The sequence below is a fragment of the Caretta caretta genome, chromosome 19, assembly GCF_965140235.1.
Source record: "Caretta caretta isolate rCarCar2 chromosome 19, rCarCar1.hap1, whole genome shotgun sequence".
NCBI classification, from domain to species: Eukaryota; Metazoa; Chordata; order Testudines; family Cheloniidae; genus Caretta; species Caretta caretta.
In genome coordinates, this window is record NC_134224.1 from 20,117,794 (window position 1) to 20,142,255 (window position 24,462).

At 42.1% G+C, this 24,462-nt stretch overlaps 1 protein-coding gene across 5 annotated transcripts in view; it reads right to left on the bottom strand.

Moving 5' to 3' along the window:
* The window catches only part of ZMPSTE24 (zinc metallopeptidase STE24), a 118,583-nt gene that overhangs the window by 42,985 nt on the left and 51,136 nt on the right, over window positions 1–24,462 (bottom strand). For 3 of the 5 annotated variants that reach the window (XM_048826050.2, XM_075121376.1, XM_048826056.2), the window contains 2 exons: window positions 19,792–19,908; window positions 12,163–12,315 (listed from right to left, as the gene is read on the bottom strand). The exons of 1 other annotated variant lie outside the window; for it this stretch is intronic. In XM_048826050.2, the coding sequence (XP_048682007.1) occupies window positions 12,163–12,315; window positions 19,792–19,908 (270 nt within the window). The remainder of the gene's footprint in view (window positions 1–12,162; window positions 12,316–19,791; window positions 19,909–24,462) is intronic. One more of the 5 variants, XM_075121375.1, reaches the window with a different exon arrangement.

The following is a 24,462-nucleotide window of genomic DNA, read 5'->3' on the forward strand; positions in this document are numbered from 1 at the left end:
TTCTTTGATGGGTCACTCAGCAGGAGAGTGAGTTTGTGTGTGTGGTTTTTGGAGGGGGGTGAGGGAGTGAGAGAACCTGGATTTGTGCAGGAAATGGCCCACCTTGATTATCATACACATTGTGAAGAGAATGGTCACTTTGGATGGGCTATTACCAGCAGGAGAGTGAGTTTGTGGGCGGAGGGTGAGAAAACCTGGATTTGTGCTGGAAATGGCCCAACTTGATGATCACTTTTGATAAGCTATTACCAGCAGGACAGTGGGGTGAGAGAAGGTATTGTTTCATGGTCTCTGTGTGTATATAATGTCTTCTGCAGTTTCCATGGTATGCATCCGATGAAGTGAGCTGTAGCTCACGAAAGCTCATGGTCAAATAAATTGGTTAGTCTCTAAGGTGCCACAAGTACTCCTTTTCTTTCAGCTTATATAGTTCCTTCGCAATGTGCTGGCTAAATACCTTGTGGGTGTTACCACATGAGCAAACACATTTGAAATACAGGTACATAGTTAATATTCATAACTTCAGATACAAAAATGATACATGCATACAAATAGCATAATCATATTCAGCAAATCATTACTTTTCCATTGATACCTTACTTGATACACTTTGTATATAATTTGTTGCAATTATATAACAGTGGTAGCAACAATGATCTACATTGTCATGTTTTAATCATACAACATCACAGTGAGTACAAGCCGAGATCAAACAATCATACAAAAGCAGGTATCTAGTATGATCCTACATAACGTATGCTCTGGAAAAGGAGCTAGGACTTGGGTAGAATAGGTCAAAATAACATGGTTTTTTACTGAAATTTTTTTTTGAACAATAATTTATTTTTTGCAAGAATTTTGAAAATTTTCATTTCATTCTCTATCATATTTTTCATTTCAATTTCCATTAGTTTAGTGTTCAGAAACTAAAACTTTTTGGTTGTTAAAAGAAAAGGAGTACTTGTGGCACCTTAGAGACCAACCAATTTATTTCAGCATAAGCTTTCGTGAGCTACAGCTCACTTCTGTAGCTCACAAAAGCTTATGCTCAAATAAGTTGGTTGGTCTCTCAGGTGCCACAAATACTCCTTTTCTTTTTGCAAATACAGACTAACACAGCTGTTACTCTGAAACCTGTCATTATTTTTGGTTGTTGATTTTCATTTTTCTACATCCCCTGACCTCTTTTTTCATCTGTTCCCTCTTTACCCCCACTGAAAAAGGATGGGGAAGTTAAACCAAGACAAACCCATTCTCCCTTCCCTATATATTTTTCTGACAATAGAAAAAGTTAGAAAAAAGTTTAAAGTTTGAGAAAGTGGGACAGAGCAAGGGAGGGAGACAGTTGGATGACAACATTCACTTTACTTTTTTCAACTGAAAAATGTGAGGGGGAAAAAAAAAAAAAAAAAAAAAAAAAAGAGTGAGCACTAAAAAAAATGGGAAAAAGTTCCAAACTGATAGCTCCATCTGCAGCGGAGTGAACCATTCAGAGAGATCATTTTGTTCTTCAGAAACTGTAGCAGCAGAAGAGGATTTCTCCAAAGAAATGATTTCTACCATGCTTGATAAACTTAAGAATAGGCGGAATCAGTAACAGTAAAGTTAGAGAGAGACGGTGGGGAACGTAATATCTGTTATTGGACTAACTTCTGTTGATGAGAGGGACAAGGTTTTGAGCTTACACAGAGCTCTTCTGGTGTGGGAAATATGCTCAGTTTCAATTCCCAGACCTGAAGATAAGCGCTGTATAAGCTCAAAAGCATGTCTGTCTCACCAACAGAAGCTGGCCCAATGAAAGATATTACCTCACTCATCTTCTCTCTCTAAAATCATTGTAGCCATGTCAATCCAGGAACACTGCATACAATACAGAAAAGCTGACTGTTGCAGTCCAACTAAGTCAAATGTCTGACCTTCTTAATGTTATGGAGAGCCGCATGACATGTTCAGATTCTGCTGGTTTGTCTTTTAAAAAAAAATAACCTTCTAGCACAAGTCTCCAAAATGTGATCGAAGTATAACACAAAGTTGTCTTTTTCCAAGTGCAGACAGTCTGACTCAGAGGTGTCAACTTCCCCAGCTCCATTAATCTCACTCAGAGGTGTAAATCGAAAGCCTGAAGATGACATTTTAGAAGTCAAAATTAACTATTTCATTGCTGACCATTATAGTAGATGGAAAGGGAGTGAAGTACATGTGGAATAAGAACAACAAAGGAGACAAACAGTGAAGGGAGAGGATGGAGAAGGGTTAGAAACAAAGGGCAGAAATAGCTATGGCCTTAACGGGGCACGGATTTTCCCCAGTGAGTGATGCTAAATGCAACAATAAAGTATTGAACAAATAATATTAATAAACAAAAGTCAGATCCTCAGCTAACTGATTTAGTTCCATGAAGTCAATGGTTCTAAAATTCAGTTACCACATAAAGACCATATTTTACCCATGACCTCTGTGTAAAACCTCCCATTGACATCAGCGCATATGTAGCCCTAAATGAATATAGTCCAGCCTATGAAACATTTTAACCCATTCCATAGGCTAAATCTGATACCCCTCATTTGAGATCATATCTTAAAAGCTTTGGTCAACATAACTTATGTGGGAGTACAGCTGCCGAATTTTGTCTATTGCTCATGCATACTTGCCTGTTTGAACTGGCGCGGCACATACTCACCAGAGTGCTTGTGTCAATGCAAACTGTAGTGCACCATGAGTAAGCATTCCAGTGAGTCACATGCCACCATCCAGCACAATGCCTTTTGGGATATTTTCACATTTTGTGGGATAGAAAAGACTTGCCCATGGATCTCTGGAAGCTAGAGGTCAAGTTCTCAGAATGCAACTTTCGCCATCCCATCATGCTATTCATATCCCATAATTTGTGTCTTTTTAAAAATATTCCACAACCTCACATGGCTCTTTTCAGTGTCTGCCATCTGTAACAGAAACATGAAGCCCACAGACCTCTGCACTAATCTCATGAATGGTACACAATTCCCCGGTGTTTGCAGACCCACAGGAAGTACAGTAACAATGAGGGACATGACAATTTCTTCGAGGACTGTTTCCTGAGGGACACACTGAAAAGTTGTTGGTAGCATTTACAGAGTAGCTGCGGATGGCTGAGCGCTGCTTCTGGACACAAGAAACGAGCACTAACTGGTGGGATCATATGGTAATGGAGGTTCAAGACGATGAGCAGTGCCTGCAGAACTTTCAGATGTGAAAGGCCAGATTCCTGGATCTGTATGCCAAGCTCACCCCAGCACTCGAGGGCAGTAATACCACATTAAGAGCTGCACTGACAGTGGAGAAACAAGTGGCAACTGCATTCTAGAAGCTTGCAAACACTAGATTGCTACTGGTCAGTGGGAAACCATTTTGCAACCGGCACCAACATCCCTCGAATGGGTGATCTGTGCAACGTTGTGGTGATCACTCACACCTTCCGCCTTCTGATGTGCCCGGACACCATGATAAGGAACATCACAGAGAGTGCTATGCAGGATGTCATCAGGAAGCAAATCGATAGGACCCCATCCAACCAACATGTCGCCACCTACCTGAGCAGCTCATTGGAAGGCGAATTTGGAAAAAACAGGGAAGACTGTGCTTCACTCTGGATTCGTGCCTGCAATGCTATGTGACGAATGGAGAAGCGTATCAGCTGTCACTGGACGTGGTGTGAGGAACGTCAGGAGCGGAGAGTCCTAGTGCCGCAGGTTAAGAATACAGAGCACACAATCATCACTCCAAGAGCTAGAACCATGCTGGAGAGGACCCTGAAGGATGCCATCCGCTGCCAGTATGTTGAAGACCTGAACTGAAACCAGACCAGGGGAAGGCCTTCAAGGTGACATGCAAGTGGGACGCCAGCAACCACTTCCTCACAAGGACTGTTTCAGTTGACTTGCTGAGAGGAGGTTCATCCACAGGGCCAGGCTCAACTGCGTCCTGCTGAACAGAGCCATCTGCACTGGGATACGGGACAAGCGATGCAGGAAATGCGGCTATGCCAGCAAGATGCTACCCCATGTCTTGTGTAGCTCAAGTCCCATTCCAGAGCCTGGCAGCTGTGACAACGCCATCCAGAATCGCCTAATCAGAGCCATCCCACCACCCGATGGGAAGGCTGCTGTGAACTCCACCATCCCCGGAACAGACAGCTAACTGCGACTGGACACCATCACCACCAATTAGGAATGGAAAAAGGTCGTCATGGTGGACATCACAGCGCCCTTTGAGAACAGGACCCCGGCCTTCCACAACGCCTGAGCTCGAAAAGTAGAGAAATACACTCCTCTGGCCAGTGCCTTGAGAGCTAGGGGTTACAAGGTTCAAACACACGCTCTGATCATCAGGGCCCAGGACGCATGAGAACCCAGTAATGAGTGACTGTTGCAGGAATGTGGAATCAGTCAGTGCTACACTCATGGTGTCGGGAAGCATCAGGTGGTCGAGGGACATCTATCTAGAACAGTGGTTCTCAAACTTTTAAGTAAGGTGACCAACCAATTGCATTTTGTCTTTTTTGTGACCCACTAAGGCTCCAAATTTGGGGAGGGCCCCCCAAAATCACAGGCCAGTGTCCTTCTCTTTCTCCACCACCTTCTCCTCCTTGCCCTGCCAAGGGGGCAATGACCACCCACAGCAGCGCCCTCCACCGCAGCACTACAAGCCAAATCCCAGCCTGGAGGGGAGGTCTGGGTTGAGGCAGGAGTGTGATCTTGCCCACCCTCGCCCCGCAGTGGGGGCTTCTGCGCCTCAGTGCTGGGCCTAGCTCCCTACTCTGAGTGTTATGACCTGGCGCACAGGGTTGTAACACCATTCAGATTTGGCCCAGTGCCCTTCTGTATGCCAGATCACAACACTATTCACTAAAATTTGGTCCAGCTGCCCATCTGTCATAACAGTCAACCAGGCCAAACCTGATAAGTACTGTGATCCTGTGTACCAGGTTGCAATGTCCAGAGTGGGGAGCCAGGACAGGAGCTGCCACTGCAGGGTGGGCTTGCTCTTCAACACCCTCCACCCCAGAATCTCCTCCCTGCACCAGGTCTGCAACCCATCTATAAATTTTCTGTGACCTACCATTTGAGAAACACTGATCTAGAATAATGACAGGTTTCAGAGTAACAGCCGTGTTAGTCTGTATTCGCATCCGATGCATGCATCCGATGAAGTGAGCTGTAGCTCACAAAAGCTTATGCTCAAATAAATTGGTTAGTCTCTAAGGTGCCACAAGTACTCCTTTTCTTTTTACTGATCTAGAACACATCACCAGACATAGGAAACACCAGAAGAGATGAGCTGGAGTAGCATTGAAAAGTAACTGAACGTACTTCCCTGATGGATTGTATTTTCTAAGGGACAAACTATCCTAAATTCTCAATTGAGGGACAATCTTCACTCATTGATATATTTGCTTTCCACAACCAACTCTCTGTATAACTTTTAAGAACATAAGAATGGCCATACTGGGTCAGACCAAAAGTACATCTAGCCAAGTATCCTGTCTTCCGACAGTGGCCAAAGCCAGGTGCCCCAGAGGGAACTTTTTCACTGGGAGAGTGGTGAAGCACTGGAATAGGTTACCTAGGGAGGTGGTGGAATCTCCTTCCTTAGAGATTTTCAAGGTCAGGCTTGACAAAGTCCTGGCTGGGATGATTTAGTTGGGGACTGGTCCTGCTTTGAGCAGGGGGTTGGACTAGATGACCTCCTGAGGTCCCTTCCAACCCTGATATTCTATAAATGAACAGAACAGGCAATCATCAAGTGATCCATCTCCTGCCCCCATTCCCAGCTTCTAACAAACAGAGGCTAGGGACACCATTCCTGCCCATCCTGGCTAATAGCTATTGTTTGCCCTATCCTCCATGAATTTATCTAGTTCTTTTCTGAACCCTGTTATAGTCTTGGGCTTCACAACATCCTCTGGCAAAGAGTTTCACAGGTTGACTGTGTGTTGTGTGAAGAAATACTTCCTTTTGTTTGTTTTAAACCTGCTGCCTATTAATTTCATTTGGGGGCCCCTAGTTCTTATGTTATGAGAAGGAGTAAATAACACTTCCTTATTTACTTTGTCCACACCAGTCATGATTTTATAGACCTCAGTCGTCTCTTTTCCAAGCTGAAAAGTGCCAGTCTTGTTAATCTCTCCTCATACGGAAGCCGTTCCATACCCCTAATCATTTTTGTTGCCCTTTTCTGAACCTTTTCCAATTCCAATATATCTTTTTTGAGATAGGGTGACCACATCTATAGGCAGTATTCAAGATGTGGTTGTACCATGGATTTATATAGAAGCAATATGATATTTTCTGTCTTATTATCTACCCCTTTCTCGGTGATTCCCAACGTTCTGTTCGCTTTTTTGACTGTCGCTACACATTGAGTGGATGTTTTCAGAGAAGTATCCACAATGACTCCAAGATCTCTTTCTTGAGTGGTAATAGCTAATTTAGACCCCATCATTTATAGTTCATAAAATCATAGAATATCAGGTTTGGAAGGGACCTCAGGAGGTCATCTAGTCCAACCCCCTGCTCAAACCAGGACCAATCTCCAATTTTTGCCCCAGATCCCTAAATGGCCCCCTCAAGGATTGAACTCACAACCCTAGGTTTAGCAGGCCAATGCTCAAACCACTGAGCTATCCCTCCCCCGAGTGTGCATTACTTTACATTTATCAACATTACATTTAATCTGCTAGTCTGTTGCCAAGTCACCCAGTTTTGAAAGATCCCTTTGTAGCTCTTCACAGTCTGCCTGGGACTTAAGTATCTTGAGTAGTTTTGTATCATCTGCAAATTTTGCCACCTCACTGTTTACCCTTTTTCCAGATCATTTATGGATATGTTGAATAGGACTGGGCCCAGTACAGACCCCGGGGGTCACCACTATTTACCTCTCTCCATTCTGAAAACTGACCATTTATTCCTACCCCTTTTTTCCTACCTTTTAAACAGTTACCAATCCATGAGAGGACCTTCCCTCTTATCCCATCATAGCTTACTTTGCTTAAGAGCCTTTGGTGAGGGACCTTGTCAAAGGCTTTCTGAAAATCTAAGTACACTATATGCACTGGATTCCCCTTTGTCCACATGCTTGTTGACCCCCTCAAAGAATTCTAGTAGATTGGTGAAGCATGATTTCCCTTTAGAAAAAACACGTTGACTCTTCCCCAACAAATTATGTTCATCTATGTGTCCGGCAATTTTGTTCTTTATTATAGATTCAACCACTTTGCCTGGTACTGAAGTCAGGCTTTCCGGCCTGTAATTGCTGGGATCGCCTCTGGAATCCTTTTAAAAAATTGGCTTCACATTAGCTATCCTCCAGTCATTTGGTACAAAAGCTGATTTAAATGATAGATTAAATTGATAGGTTTCATGAGTGATGTATCCGAATATTTGGATGTTAATATCTAAATTGTATCATTAAATGTATTCACCTAAATTTAGGTTATTGCAGATTACGTACCATATGTATTTTATGATCTTTAAACCAACCTTTGCACTTTAAATCTGCCTGAAGTTCTTTTGCTTTCATGCAGCACTGCTGCTGACCCTTTGCTTGCATTCACCATGCAATTTTTTCACAGATGTCCATGTTTCCACAGCCAGTCCATAGCTGTGTTTGCACAGCCTCTTCTCCCCACAGTCCCAGGAGATACAATGACTCCTGTCTACTCCAGGCAGGAGAGTATCTAGTGTGTGGAGCCAGCATGGTTGGTTTGAGTCAATCAATCAACTACTGAAGCCAAGGGTAAAATTTGGGAAAGCAACGAAGTGACTTAGGAACCCAAGTCCCATTGAAAATCATTGGGACTTGGAGTATAAGATCTGAATTATCTGGAATATTTAGAATCTAAAAAGAAAAGGAGTACTAGTGGCACGAAAGCTTATGCTCAAATAAATTGGTTAGTCTCTAAGGTGCCATTAGTACTCCTTTTCTGTTTGTGAATACAGACTAACACGGCTGCTACTCTGAAACCTGCCATTTAGAATCTAAACATTCCAGTTCCCTATTTGCATTTCTGGAGTTTCTTGTATCTGTAGCACCTAATTATTTTTTATTAGGGATTTAGCAAATCAATGTGGACCGACTTGCCCATATTCCATTAGTTGTCCTATGACCACCATCTTTCAAATTCATGCCCCTCATTTTCTAGGACTTTCACCCTTCATCAAACTATGGGCAGACTCATAGCCCACTCTGCTTGGTTGCATGCATTATTATTCCGGATTCCAATACCTTCAAATAGCTCTCCATACCGATGAAAACTACAAGAATATTGTTATTCTAGTCACAGGCTTTGTTGTGCTTCCTAGGTTGGACGTAATTACGAAATGGGCCCAAAGGATTGCTATATTAGAACTTTATTCTTGAATTACTTAGTACAAGGGGCAATGCTATAATTGTTTGGGAGATACATACAGTACACCAGTAGTTCCCAAACTTCTGTACTGGTGACCCCTTTCACAAAGCAAGCCTCTGAGTGCAACTCCCCTTATAAATTAAAAACACTTTTTTTATATATTTAACACCATTATAAATGCTGGATGCAAAGCAGGGTTTAGGGAGGAGGCTGACAGCTCGCAACTCCCCATGCAATAACCTCGCAACCCCTTGAGGGGTCCCGACCCCCAGTTTGAGAACCCCTGCAGTATAAAATATCTTTCCTTTGCCACTTTTGAACTGCCTTTCCTTCTTCTGTAAACCTAAGATCTGATACAAGTACATTGTTTATAATGCACTATGGACAATTATTCAAAAATTAAATTTGAAACTGACAACCTATGTCAAGGCTAGATTTATGATAATCTATTAAAATAATTTAAATTAAGAGGAAGAACTCTGTGTAAGCTTGCAAGCTTGTCTTTTTTACCAGTAGAAGTTAGTCCAATAAAAGATATTACCCTCATCCGACTTGTCTTTCTATACAAAAAATACTAAGTAATACTTATTTGCTGCCAAGTTGGAAAGTCAAACTACTGAATTGGTGGAAGTCAATGGCAACACATCTGGAACTGGAGTTTGCTGAAGCGCCAGACCAGCTTTTGACAGCCATAGACTCTTCTCTGGGTACAGAGAGACTATTTTCTTCATTTCAATTTATTCCACTAGTTCAGTTCAATTACTAGCTCATTCAAAAGTTAAGAAACCATCTGGGAGTTGAAAAAAGCAGGAAAGCTTGTTTTCCTTTTCCAATTTATGAACAAAAACTAGGTATCAGAGAATGAGGTGTACTCTAAGATCTTGAAGGACATAGGGTGAGATCCATGAAGGGACTTGGGCATTGCAAGGCTGAATGTCACAGAGTGCCTAACTTTTATGAGCCTAGAAAAAATCACACAATCCACAAAGCTGAGTTAAATGCCTAGGCTCCTTATACAATGAATGATCCACAAAAGTCAGTATGCTAGGTGAGAAGCTGCCTAAGCTAGCCAATAGGAGATGTCAAAGAGAGGAGGATGTGCTAAGCCCTGCCCCTCTCACAAAGACAGGCACCTAAGTCCAGGCTGCAGGAAGACACCTAATTCTGCTTAGCGATCCACGAACAGGAACCCACCCCAGAATCAGACAACTTAGGTGCCCAAGGCATTTCTTGCAGGACTCCACACAAGACGGGGAGGCATGGTGTGTGGTGGGTCAATGAAAGAGTGATTGGACCAGGGACAATTGGATGAGAGAGAAAGAGAATATGACTCTGTAGTCCAACGGTTAGGGCACCCACCTGGGAGGTGGGAGACCCCATGTCCAGTCCCCCTGCTTCAATCATTCTTTCATTATTTACTTACAGTGTAACAGCTTCAACAGGAAAGGGAAGAAGCCCCACATCAGAATATCCCATAGCTCAACTGTTAGAGCACTCTCTAGAGAGGTGGAAGTCCCTTGTTCAAATCTTCTCCCCCCTCTGCCTGGGATGGGAAATAAGCCTATGATTCCCACAAGGCAGGTGAGTAGTCTAACCACTGGGCAGCCACATCACCATCAGGATTGAATTGGGACTTGATCCACCAGGTGTGCTTAGTGAGTGAGTTTAGGTGGCTACAGGGTTCAGCAAAAATTCTGTGGATCACAAATGGAACTTATGTGTCTAAATCTCTGGTTTAGGCACCTAAGGACCTTCACAGATCCCACCCACACTGACCAGAGATAATCAGTTCAATTACAGATCATACTTCCTTTGTTTAATTAATCAGTTTTAAAGGCAAAACGTGTTTTGATAAACTTTATGTTTCCAGCACATTTAAAGGTAGTTTTATTTAATAAAGTTAAAATGCTGTTTTTGTGCACTTTTAATTGAATTTCCATCCAAATGAAGGTTGACACAAATCACAAATAAATGTTTAGTAAATAAGAAATATGTCATTCGCCATTTTCTAAAATTAATACATTAAGAATTTGAATAAGTGTAAGTTAAGCTACATAACTGCTTAAATAAATGTGTATAGATATAACATATCCTCCTGGTTCGTAAAAGGCACCAAATTTAGTGCAAAGGCTACACTGAGTTACAAACAAACCTGTTTTAATGGTTACCAACCAATGACAAACCAACTTTTTTTTTTTTTTTATTTTAAGGAAAAGAACTAAAAAGTACAAATGCAAAACATAATTAAAGTCGATTTTAAATAATTTGATTTAAATCAAACCACCCTCGATTTGCAATAAAATAAAGTTATTGCTGGTAAAGCCTGCAAGTGGCAAAAATTGTTCGAAAGGCAAATAATGATAAGGACACATCAGTTCCACAGAGCAATCAAAATCACCTGGTAAGTTGGGCTCATTTTAACATGGGCTTTAATGCAACCAAATGCAAAGTCATGCATCTAGGAGCAAAGAGCACAGGCCACACTTATAATATCAAGACCTGTATCTTGGAAAGCAGCATCTCTGAACAGGACAGTCATGGTGGAAATCAACTGAACATGAACTCCCTGTATGATGCACTAAGACAGTAAATGCAATCCTTGCATTAGCCAATATATTTTTCTAGAAGGCTTTGTACATTTTGTATTTACGCAAAGCTGTATAGTTATGAACCCAACTTCCAGCATGCTTTTGCACTTATGCTAAGCTTATGGTGAACAATGTACAACCTTTGTTCTTTATGTGCGCTGAACTTGTCAGGAGTAAGATGTGTTCTGTTAAGGATTGCTATATATGAATTGTTGGTAAGTATCGTTCATATAAAACGGTTTATGTCACTATGGTCTGCTGCTACTTCTACTCTACAGTTCATGAACATCTGGAAAGTTATGGTGTCTGGTTGGTATAGATGTCTTTGTATATTGGAAAATAGATCTGAAACTAGATAAGGAAAAGGGGTAAGGTGTATTAATCTTCTACTTGCTGTAAACAAGTGGACAAAAATATGTCAGATTAACTCGCATTTCGGAGCAGACACAGATGATGTGAGCTGTGATTGCTGCGAGACCACTTCCCAGAGACTGATCACGTACGACCCTCTCTGTGCCAATTTTTCTGTTTAATAAACTGATTTGAGTTATCTGACATTTCATTAATCATTAATGAAAAACGAACCCTAACAATTGGAAACAGAAGCAGGGAAATAATACTTTCCCTACTTCTACTTGATACTACCTCTGTCAACATTAGTGAGATCATCACTGAATACCAGGTCCAGTTCTTCCATCAACCTAGCTACTGCCTCTTGGAGAGGTGCATTCACTACAGCAAAAGGAGAACCCCTCGCATCACTGTAGCGATTGTCTACACTGAAGTGCTACAGCAGCTATGCCGCTGCAGCATTTTAAGTATAGACATACCCTAAGTACTATGTAATTGAGGACCAGTGGTTGGATGCTTGAAAAAGGATGTCAGATACTGTTGACAGAAATGCACATGTAGTCAAACTGTTATTTCTTCTTGATAGAAGACACTTCAATATTAGATTAAATGTATTTTTAATTTAAATGTCACATTAATAAGTTTTTATGAGCATTCAGAGGAATAATAGACATGAGCTGCTGCACTAATGATAGTCATAAGATTATAAAGACTGATAAGGTTCCCACTTTAAATTTCTTCCAGTTTTAAGAAATATATTATTTAAAAAACTCTGTGCACTATACTCTGAGAACAAACTAATATTACAAATGGACAAAAAAGTACCTCCATACTCACCAAGGAAACAACTAATGTGAACAGCCAGGCATAAATGAAGAAGTAGTCTCCCCCTATTTTAATAATGTAAAGCAGAAGAGAGGTCACAGGCAACAGAATACACTGAGTCACGATAAACTTCTTGATGGCATCCTTAAAAAAAAATCCCAGTGTCTGTAAAGAAAGAACATTAGTGATATTCATATTGTAGTTATCTAAGTGGCACTGTGGGTTAATGAACTGGTCTTTCACCTAATGTTCAAAAATTATTCTAGGTTACAAGTAAGAGGAATACAGCAATACTGATGTGTGACATACAGCAACACAGCAAAGGCAACAATTAAATTTTGAAAGAACAGTTACTTACCTTTCAGGAACTGTGGTTCTTCAAGATGTATTCTATACATGGATTCCACTCTGGTGCACATGCATCCCATGCATACAATATAGGATTCTCTTGAACAGCAGTATCCAATGGAGCTGCACTTGCACCATAGATGTCCTTGCACCCCCTCCCCCCACTCAAAGATAAAAAGGGTAGAGTGAACCCAAACAAAATGGGAATTTTTCATAATATTTTTATGAAGTCTATGTGTGCCTCCGCTTCCCTCTGTACTTTCCATTGCTATCCAGGACAGGGCAGGGGGCGGGAGGCTGAAGTCTGCTCTCAGGGCAGCACAGCAGATATGAGGTGTTTTCGTCACTTTGCTGTCTGGGCCACAATGAACAGGTCCTTAAGGAATAGGATGGAACCTACAGAAAGCTACCCATATCAGAGCATGATTCCCAAGAGAAAATGGGAAACCCCAATGACCAAAACATTCACACCTAGTAGTCAATCACCACGAGAAAGGTGGTTTTTCCCACCGCCTCTGAGCGGGAAAGCTGAGAAGAGACCAGCTCAGAAACAAAGGACAGAGAGGTGACTGGCAGGGGATTAAGAGTGGTTTCTGGAAAAGGCTGGCTGCTCTCATGTGGGACTGACAAAACAGTCAGAGACAAAAGCAATAATGGAACCCATTACAGCTTGGCTGATGGATTGTTCTGGCTTGGCCAGGTGGACACACATATTTTATTTCTCTGTGCTAAACTAAGGACTTCCAATGTTGTATTCCAGTTAACTAATAAATCCTACTCTATTTTGAAAATACTGCTTGGTGTCACTGCAAGTATTTGCTGAGGTGAATTAGGCCCTGAAGAGTGCACAAGCCTCTGATTAGGAGTCTATCACAACTGGATTTGCTGGCAGAGCTCACAGTGTGAAATAGGAGTGCCTGAGCCCAGAGGCTCAGCCTCTGAGTGGGTGAGGCTGCATGGCCAACTATGGTGTGGATTGCACCCTCAGCAAGTTTGCAGATGACACTAAACTGGGAGGAGAGGTAGATATGCTGGAGGGTAGGGATAGGATACAGAGGGACCTAGACAAATTAGAGGATTGGGCCAAAAGAAATCTGATGAAGTTCAACAAGGACAAGTGCAGAGTCCTGCACTAAGGACGGAAGAATCCAATGCACCGCTACAGACTAGGGACCGAATAGCTCGGCAGCAGTTCTGCAGAAAAGGACCTAGGGGTGACAGTGGACAAGAAGCTGGATATGAGTCAACAGTGTGCCCTTGTTGCCAAGGAGGCCAATGGCATTTTGGGATGTATAAGTAGGGACATTGCCAGCAGATCGAGCGACGTGATCGTTCCCCTCTGTTCGACATTGGTGAGGCCTCATCTGGAGTACTGTGTCCAGTTTTGGGCCCCACACTACAAGAAGGAGGTGGAAAAATTGGAAAAAGAGTCCAGCGGAGGGCAACAAAAATGATTAGGGGACTGGAACACATGAGGAGAGGCTGAGGGAACTGGGATTGTTTAGTCTGCGGAAGAGAAGAATGACGAGGGATTTGAGAGCTGCTTTCAACTACCTGAAAGGGGGTTCCAAAGAGGATGGCTCTAGACTGTTCTCAGTGGTAGCTGATGACAGAACAAGGAGTAATGGTCTCAAGTTGCAGTGGGGGAGGTTTAGGTTGGATATTAGGAAAAACTTTTTCACTAGGAGGGTGGTGAAGCACTGGAATGCGTTACCTAGGGAGGTGGTGGAATCTCCTTCCTTTGAGCTTTTTAAGGTCAGGCTTGACAAAGCCCTGGCTGGGATGATTTAATTGGGGATCGGTCCTGCTTTGAGCAGGGGGTTGAACTAGAGCTCCTGAGGTCCCTTCCAACCCTGATATTCTATTATTCTATGAAGGAAGAAAGTGAAACCCCTTGGGAGTCTATTACTGAAGGGATTTCTCCAAGAGACTGTTTAAAAGCTGGGGCATAGTATCAAGACTGTGGATCTGTGACACTTGTTTTTTCTAAGTTGGTGCGGACAGGCCTCTTTCATACAATGGTGTGCTGTTTGGCTTCCCTCTGGTTTTAACAGAGCTTGGGAAAGAAGACTGGAAGGTGAATCAGCTGATTTAAATGAAAATTTAAGACTTTTTAAAGAAAGAATTTGGAATCAGGCCTAAGAATTACATGGTGTTCCACAAAGACTAGTTAAGGTGGACCAAACATGAATTTCCTCTACTCTGCATGCTTATATTATGTAGTCTTCATAGACAAGTGGCATAAAGAGCAGTCTCTGAGGGATCAGAAGGGGGACACATCAAACCAGTAATACTATGCTAAGGTCCCAGAAAGGAGGGGGTTCCCAGACTGAGGCAAGCACATGAATGAGCTTCTTGAGGAATCTAGCAACTGTTGGGAGGAAAATATGCTATAAACCTGAACAGGTGGATGATGCGCCCATATTGCTGCTAACTATACCCTTTCTGGAGAGCCCTGAATGTTTTAGGGCAGGCAGACAGACCAGAATAACAGAAACCAGGGCTTCCAAGGGAGAGGGGGATGTCCATTAGAAATTTTATTACTACATATCAAAGTGTTCTGGACTTCCATAGAACAGCTTCATTGGATGACCGCTTGCAAGCCAGAATCCAGGCTGCCAGATAGAATGATGCTAGAACTGGGTGTAAGATACGACCTCTATTTTTGTGAAACCACACTGGGTAGAACAGATGTGATAAGCAGCTGTATTGACAGATTTATCAGATAAGAGTACCAGAACTGTCTAAGTCAAGCTGGAACTACCATAATCACAGACTGAATCTTGTCCAAGTTTCTTCAGGAAATCTTGGTACTAATCGGATCGATGGTTAGGCATACATGAACTCTGCTGTCCATGAGGCGAGGAAGGCATATGATCAAACCTCTCTGAAGCAGAACATCCAGCATTTCTTCTTCTAGACTGTGGCAAATAGGGAGGCTCCAAAATAGACCTACCCACAAAAGATACTCCGCATAATTGAGTTTCACAGTTAGCTTGTGGTTGTCTGATCTAGCTATCCTAGCTGATCCAATGGGGCATTTTGTAAGCTTGGAGGATGCAAAGCCACAGGTTAGATTTGAAGACCAATGCACCAGTCCTAATGACTTCTTGACAGAGCCAAGTTGATCATGTTCCTCCCCACCTATTGACATAATACATAGCTGTTGTATGGTCCGTCATCACTTGGATTGTGGATCCCTGTAGCAAGTGTCGAAATGCCACACATACTAGATGTATGGCTCTGAGCTCGAGGACAATAATGAGAATTTCCTGCGGGGGCGGAGACACAAGAGGCACAGAGTCTAAAGGTGGTCCCCAGATGAGCTCCCCATCTGAGTGTGTGGCATCTGTCATCAACTTCTTGGCAGGTGCTGCTCTATCTGGGACAAGGTGTTGCAGTTTGTAGCAAAGCTTACTGAGGAATAAAAGAGAAGAGAGATCTGTAGTATGTGAGGAGCAACTCGTGGCCTAAACATCTGTGCAAAAGTTACTCTAGATGCATCTGATACAATGGAATGTTCAATGTCTGGTTTCACTATGACGGACAGGGCTTTGTGGTTCCAGTCTTCGGGAATATCCAGGGTGGGCCAAACTACCATTGAGGACCCGCAAAACTCCATGGACGTGAACATTCTGTGAGAAGTCCTCTCCTCATTAGATTGATGCTCACCACCTGAATGCTGGACCCAAGGAAGCAACTACACACACAGACTAATGGTATATAAAAGTGTGAACGGTGCTCCAGGTGGATGCCTGACAAATCTACTGCATAGCCAGGCTCTTGTTTGGCCCAGGAAGTTGAGCTAGGATTTGCAACCTACAACATAAACCTTCGATACAAATCCAAGTCAATTTTGCTCAAATTGGTCTGGATGCCTTTTATCCCTTTTTTGGGTTTGTGGCAGAGGACAAAGATGTGGAGAATGTAAAGTCTTGAGTTCTAAGGCGGTAACGTTTTAGGTTTCTATGACAAAAGGGCACCTTATTACAAAACACTAGGAAAGAATCAACGTTCCCTTACATAGCACCACAAGATGATGGCTGCTACAAAGACTTTTGGAGATAGCAAGCAGACGGCAAATGCCTCACTGACTGAGAAAGAACAATGAGATGGGTAAGCAGGGTGAAGAAAAGTAAGGTCTACTCTCTAACTTTTCCATTTCCTGGACTCTAGTGAGCAGAGGATGAGAGCCAATTAACTGGCTGAATAACAGTCTTGAGAAAAGAAGCTTGCCACTTGAAGTGATGTAGGATTAGACCATTTTCCAAGACATCTGGGGAAAACAAAATCCAAGGCCTAGGGGAGTTCTGAATCTCTTCAAAAAATACTAAGCAGAAACAAATTCCAGACACTATAATAGAATTTGGAGGGGACTGCCTGCAGAACTTAAGGAGAACATCAGTTGCATGACCAAAGAAACAAAAAAATTTCAAGGAAACTTTCTCACACCAGGGTTTGAGGTGAAGATTCTCTAGGCCTTTGTGAACTTCTGGGCCTTGAGACAGAAGATATGGAACTAGCGGGAAGGCAAGCAGATCCTGGGCTGACAGCATCAGCAATTCACAGAACCAGCACCTAAAGGGAATCAGTGATGATTATCTTTCCTCTACAACTTTCAGATTCCTCCAAATTCAGTACAAAGGGGTAAGGAAAACTTACAAATCTCTCCTTCCCTCTCCATTCCAAGGGATTAAAAAGGCATCCATCATTCAAGTGTCTCTGAACTCGCAACAAAATCAGCATAAACTGGGTAGGCGTTCTTGGCTGTGGAAAGCAGATCCAGGCCTGGAGAGCCCCATTTTCAGCAGAATGGCCATGTGTTCAAGAGCCCTTCCCTTGACAGAAAGGCATTAGAAATGTAAGAACCTTACAAGATGAGCTGGTCTGAGGGAGGTAAGATAATGTTTTGCAAACATTATAAACATTGCTTCTACAAACTAGTGCCTTATTCCAAGTTCTGCTTTGCCTAAATAAGTAATCCACTAGATATTGTCTAGTTGGATGAGGACAAGGAGATGTGCTTTCTGAAGAGTATTAGGGAAAATTGCATGGACTGGAGTTTGCAAAAAATCCAGACATTTCTTTGCCTCCTTGGCCAGGTGCCCTAAGTCAACCCAAAGATAAAAATTGCTCATTGGCTTTGGAAATGACTGACCAGTAAAAGTTGTGGAAAGGCACATTTCTGTTTAGGTGCATGATGCTTCCACCAGCCCACAGACTGCCTAAGTGGGGCTAAGAAGGAAATTACTTTTCTCAGAGTTGATTATAAAGTCCATGACCGTAATTAACTGGGCTGACCTTTACACTTGATGACTCTGCCTGCCAAGAAGGATGGAGTATCTAGAAACTATCAGCACCCACTGGTACAACATGCATCTTCTGTGAGCAAAATACTGTTGCTATGACAACCACTTTGGAGAATACACACAGAGCAGATAGTAGGGCAAGATGATAAATTGAAATATTCATGGTCCAGAGCAAACATCAGGCAAGCTCTGCTTCAGGAGAACATGTTGTCCTGCAAAGAGGAAAAATGGGTCTGTGCTCTTTTTGCTTCTTTATGAAGATGAATGAAAGGCTGAAAGGGGTTTGGTTTTGAACTCACAACACTCTTCCCTCAGATGTTTCTCAGGCATTTGAGTGTGTGTGTAAGAAGTGAAATAAAACATGAAGTTTTAGATATTTTGAACAGATGTCATCTCCCTTCTCGGTTAATTAGGTTTTGTTTCTGTAGTATCTGTGATGTCATATTCACACCATCTCCATGGCCCACAGGGAATTTCAGGAAAAAATTGCTAGGCTAGACATGTAATTCTAATGTGTGAAACCAAGATGATTTTAGGGAGCAGAGTGTGGGGGAGCAGGAGAGGACATATGAGGAAAATTTTCAGGCCTTCTTTATACATCGTAGTAAAAAAGCCTCAGTTATTTTTCATTTGTGAGTCACCTGTAGGTTGATGGAGGCAAAACAGTCTCCTGATTCTACCGCAGTAAGGATGAAGTAACTGCTACACTGGCTCTACTTTGAAATGTCTATAAGTGACAAACAACTAGTTCAGCTACTTTAGATCTAGCTTCGACTCAGTCCTCCTAGCTCCTTGGAAACTGCAAATAGAAATGAGAAAATCCCAGGGCATCTGGTATGACGCTCTTGCAGGTGAAGCAGATAAATTCTCTACAATATGATAAAGGGCTTCCCTGATTGATTTCCCAACTTTCAGCCTGTGTTAAACTGGAACTTTCTGGTGGGCTCTGGGCCCTACAGTCCTTTCCTGGAGAGATATAGTGCTGTGCAGACAGCTACAGCCAAGGCTTCAAAGTCCACAGAAATAAATTGCCTATTATGATCTGGATAGAAATGTTTCCCTCTCACAGAAGCAAACCCTTTCTTCAGAGGAACTGGAAAGAACTAGGGCCAGGAAGGAAGGAAGGAACCAGGCCTGATTTACCCTGAGGAGGTACCCCTAGCTGAGCAAGAACTAATGCAGAAATTGAGAAGGGGAAGCTCTCTGACGAGAGAAATCCTGCCAGTGCAGGAGGGAGACCTACGCAGGTGATGGGGAAGGGGCAGGTTAAGGAAATTGAAGCTGCTGGAACAAGACAAGTGAGTAGTTTGTAGGAGGTGTGAATGAAGAGATGACCCTTCTGGTTTAGCAGAAGGCGGAATTCATGAGGCAGATTAAGGAGGTAAACCAGAGATGGTGCTCTCAGCCTCACTCAATCAACTATATGCAGTGCCTGGACTTGGGTGTCAGAAGTGCTTCTGGGGAGGGCTAGGCAGCAGCCTGGCAAAGGAACACTCATTAGACCTCTTCAGCATAAGGGGAACCAGGCTGTAGGAGGCAGAGACAAGACCTAACTGACAACGGAAGTGATGAGACAGGAGAGATTCTTGGCTACACAACTAGGGTATATATTTCCTCTTCTCTTTGCTGCAACAGCTGCCACCATCTTCCCTGAACAACTTGACATAAGACATGACTGATCCCTTCGTAGGTGCTGGTGTGATGTTTGTGTGAGGACGGCTGCAGAAAGAGCTAAGTACTAAGAATTGGTGGTCTGGAACAGGTAGTGATCTGATGATATAAGGGAAAGCAGAAGTATCTGGGTATCATGGTCAAAACATTCAGAGATTTAGGTTCCCACAGAAATATTAATGTCACATGGCATGTGGTAAAAGAAATATCACTGGCAAATAGGACATATTTACAGATATTTGTCCACCTGGCATTTTCCATAAACTAACTTTAATTTGGAAAGCTATTTCTGTACATGTATATTTCACAGTACCTGCTGATTGAAGCCATGTTTCTCCTCTATGACAAAGGTATTATATAGACTCCATGGGAGGCCAGTCACCGCACTGAAGAGTGTAGCAAGCAGCAGAAACACCAATGACTGAGCGATCTATACATACATAAGAAAGAGTTCCTACTTATAAACTTCTTACAACATAATTTAGACATCTTATTGCCAATGAAGCAAATGTATATAAATAGTATAACAGAAACTGACTGAAAGCTAAAGCTAGATAAATTGAGGCTAGAGATAAGGTGCAAATTTTTAATGCTTAGGGTCATTAACCAATTGAACAACTTGTCTGGAGATGTAGCAGGTTAATACTCCAAGTGATTGAATAAAGTTTGGACGTCTTACCAAAAAGATGATGTAGCTTAACCGCAACATTTGAGCTTAATGAAGGATTTACTGGGTCAAATTCTTTGGCTTATGCTAAGCAGTAGCTTGGACTAGATGATAATAATAGTCCTTTCTGGCCTTAAAAATCTATAAACAGGTTTATTAGTATTTGAAGATACAGTAAGAAATATACATGGCAAAGTGTGAATATGTAAAGCCCAACAACGTAACAGACAGAGGATGCCCTAATTAGAGCCCAGAATACAGGGGAAAGTTACATACACAAATTTCTGATAACAGGATACCCTCTTGAGTCTTGATGTGTTCCAAAGTACTGACCATTGTTAATCATGTCTTATCACTTTCTATGGAGGATAGAAGTCAATTTGTCCGGGATGGCAAGGTTTTTAATTTGACAAGTCACTGACTAAGCTAGATCCAGCATGCATTTTTTTAATAGAGAAAAAATACAACTGGCTGACTGGAACAGTTAAGCATTAAGCTCCTGTTCCTAGGAGCTTTCATCAAGTCAGTCATAAAAGCTGAAACTATGAGTATATTGGCATCAATTTTTCAGGATGTATAAACAACAATTACCTGGTCAGTTTAATTGCCTATTACGTTTTGGCCAGTGAGACTGACCAGTTTCTTTCCACTGCACAGCTGCTCCAAAGGCTACAAGAAACAGCAGACAGGGACTCAATCCAATATTTGTTGGAAAGGGGAGTGAAAGGACATTTCCCTCCTGCCCTCTTGCTTCTCCTCACAGGACCAAATCCTTGACTCTGTAGCTGTTCATAGCCTTCAGAGTTGCAGTACAGTGAAAATTATCGGTAGCCAGCTGGTCAGTTTTCACTGTTCAGATCTGAAACAGGCAGAAGCAATAAAAGTGACAAGATACTTGCTATTTGAAGGCTGTACAATAGGGGCTTGTCAACAGTTGAAAAAGATATGTTATAACACACCCTAACTAACAATTTCAAGCACTATGTTAAACACAATTCTGTTGACTTTGTAGAAAAGGGTTGTCATATTTGACATTGTGTGCGCTTGTCATGATGGTACTCCTGAAGAAAGAGAACTCTCCTCTGCAGTTCTTGGTCCAGGAAAAGAAGACATAAGCTGGCCCTGTGTCCTACTTAGTGAGTGTTCCTGCAACCTGCCCTCTCCCACCAGATGTTCTGCTGTCAGGTAGATCTGATGAGAAACCATCATGTCTGAGAGCGTCATTGCCTCTGAGGAAAGTACAATGCAAAAAACCAGACACAAAATTGATAAAAATTCCTAATCTCAGAATTGCCCGCAAGAAGGGCCAGCCCTCGGCTTTAAAACAGTGCTCTCCAGGAATAGTGCTCAGCAATCTCTTTGATAATAGGAAAGAGAATCATAGTGAACATCTCTTCATTTCAAGTGCATTGACAGTGACATCTCTGATTAACCCTCAGGAAATGTAGTATGACAGAGTGAAACTTTGTCACAGATACAGTTACCAGACTACTAGTCAGACCTCTTGACACTCGTTTTGCATTTTGTGTGTGTCAAAGTAGCCTTTATAATGGCTGTAACTTCTGCATGTTGTGTCTAAATTGGATGTATTTTCTCTAGAATCCCAATTTACAATTTATTTCTAATCTGAATTTGTCTAACTTCAATTTCCAGCCATTGGATTGTGTTATACTTTGGCTCTTCAGTCTAGCAGACAAATTATCAAATTTTTTTCCTCAGATAGGTACTTACAGACTAATCAAATAACTCCTTAACCCGTCTCTTTGTAAAGAGAAAGAGATTTAGCTGTTTTCTAATCATTTAATCATTCTCCTAGCTCGTCTGAGCCCTTTAAAATTTCATAGAATCATAGAATATCAGGGTTGGAAGGGACCTCAGGAGGTCATCTAGTCCAACCCCCTGCTCAAAGCTGGACCAATCCCCAATTAAATCATCCCAGCCAGGGCTTTGTCAAGCTTGACCTTAAAAACTTCTAAGGAAGGAGATTCTACCACCTCCCTAGGTAACGCATTCCAGTGTTTCACCACTCTCCTAGTGAAAAATTTTTTCCTAATATCCAACCTTAACCTCCCCCACTGCAACTTGAGACCATTACTCCTTGTCCTGTCCTCTTCAACCACTGAGAATAGTCTAGAACCATCCTCTCTGGAACCACCTCTCAGGTAGTTGAAAGCAGCTATCAAATCCCCCCTCATTCTTCTCTTCTGCAGACTAAACAATCCCAGTTCCCTCAGCCTCTCCTCGTAAGTCATGTGTTCCAGACCCCTAATCATTTTTGTTGCCCTTCGCTGGACTCTCTCAAATTTATCCACATCCTTCTTGTAGTGTGAGGCCCAAAACTGGACACAGTACTCCAGATGAGGCCTCACCAATGTCGAATAGAGGGGAACGATCACGCCCCTCAATCTGCTCGCTATGCCCCTACTTATACATCCCAAAATGCCATTGGCCTTCTTGGCCTTCCAATTTATCAACATCCTTTTTGAATTATGGACACCAGAACTGGACACAGTATTCTAGCAGTGGTCACACTAGTGTCAAATACAGAGGTAAATAAATAACCTCTCTGTACATAGTCAAGATTCCCCTGTTTACGTACCTAATGTTTGCATTGGCCCGTTTGGTCACAGCACTGCACTGAAAGCTAATGTTCAGCTGATTACTCACCATAACCCAAAATATCTTCCTTAGTCACTGCCTCCTCCCATACTGTAGGGAATGGCTTATATTCTTTGTTCCTACATATAATGGGGGCAAAAAAAATACTAACATGTTTTAAGACTGAGCTTAATAAGTTTGTGGAAGGGATGGCCTGATGCAATTGCTTACAATAGCATATGGCCCATTCACAACCACTATTAGCAAATACCTCCAACAGCTGGAGATGGGACACTAGAGTGGGGAGAGTTCTTAGTTGCTACAGAGAATTCTTTCCCAGATGCCTACCTACATACTCAGGGTCTAACTGATCACCATATCTGGGGTCAGGAAGGAATTTTGCCAATTTGAAACCCTGAGGGTTTTTCACCTTCACTGCAGGGTAGGCCATGGGTCACCTGCTTGTTTGAACTAGACTAAATGGTGGTTTCTCTGTAACTTGGAGTCTTTAAATCAAGATTTGAGGAAGTCAGTAACTCAGCCAGAGGTTATGGGACTACTGCAGGGGTGGGGTGGGGTAAGATTCTGTGACCTGCGGTGCACAGAAAAAGTCTGACTAGATGATCATTATGGTTTCTCTTGGCCTCAAGTCTATGATTACATTTACATTTAGCCATATTAAAACTAGGGCTGCCAAGAAATTAATTGCACTGTTAAACAATAATAGAATACCATTTATTTAAATATTTTTGGATGTTTTCTAATTTTCAAATATATTGATTTCAATTACAACACAGAATACAAAGTGTACAGTGCTCACTTTATATTTATTTTGATGACAAATATTTGCACTGTAAAAAAGAAATAGTATTTTTCAATTCATCTAATATAAGTACTGTAGTACAGTCCCTATCATGAAAGTTGAACTTACAAATGTAGAATTATGTACAAAAAAACTGCATTCAAAAATAAAACAAATGTAAAACTTTAGAGCCTACACATTGACTCAGTCCTATATCAGCCAATCACTCAGACAAACAAGTTAGGTTAAAATTTGCAGGCGATAATGCTGCCCGCTTCTTGTTTACAATGTCAACTGAAAGTGAGAAGAGGTGTTTGCATGACACTGTTGTAGCCAGCATCGCAAGATATTTACGTGCCAGATCCGCTAAAGATTCATATGTCCCTTCATGCTTCAACCACCATTCCAAAGCACGTGTCCATGCTGATGATGGGTTCTGCTCAATAACGATCCAAAGCAGAGCAGACCAATACATGTTCATTTTCATCATGAGTCACACACCACCAGCAAAAGGTTGATTTTCTTTTTTTGGTGGTTCAGGTTGTGTAGTTTCCGCATCTGAGTGTTTCTCTTTTAAGACTTCTGAAAGCATGCTCCACACCTCACCCCTCTCAGCTTCTGTACAGCACTTCAGATTCTAAAACTTTGAGTCGAGAGCTGTTTTTTAGAAATCTCACATTGGTACCTTCCTCATGTTTTGTCAAATTTGCTGTGAAAGTGTTCTTAAAATGAACATGTGCGGGGGGGGGGGTCATCATCCAAGACTGCTATAACATGAAATATATGGCAGAATGTGGGCAAAACTGAACAGAAGATATACAATTCTCCCCCAAGGAGTTCAGTCACAAATTTAATTAACAAATTTTTTTTAAACGAGCATCATCATCATGGAAGCATGTTCTCTGGAATGGTGGCTG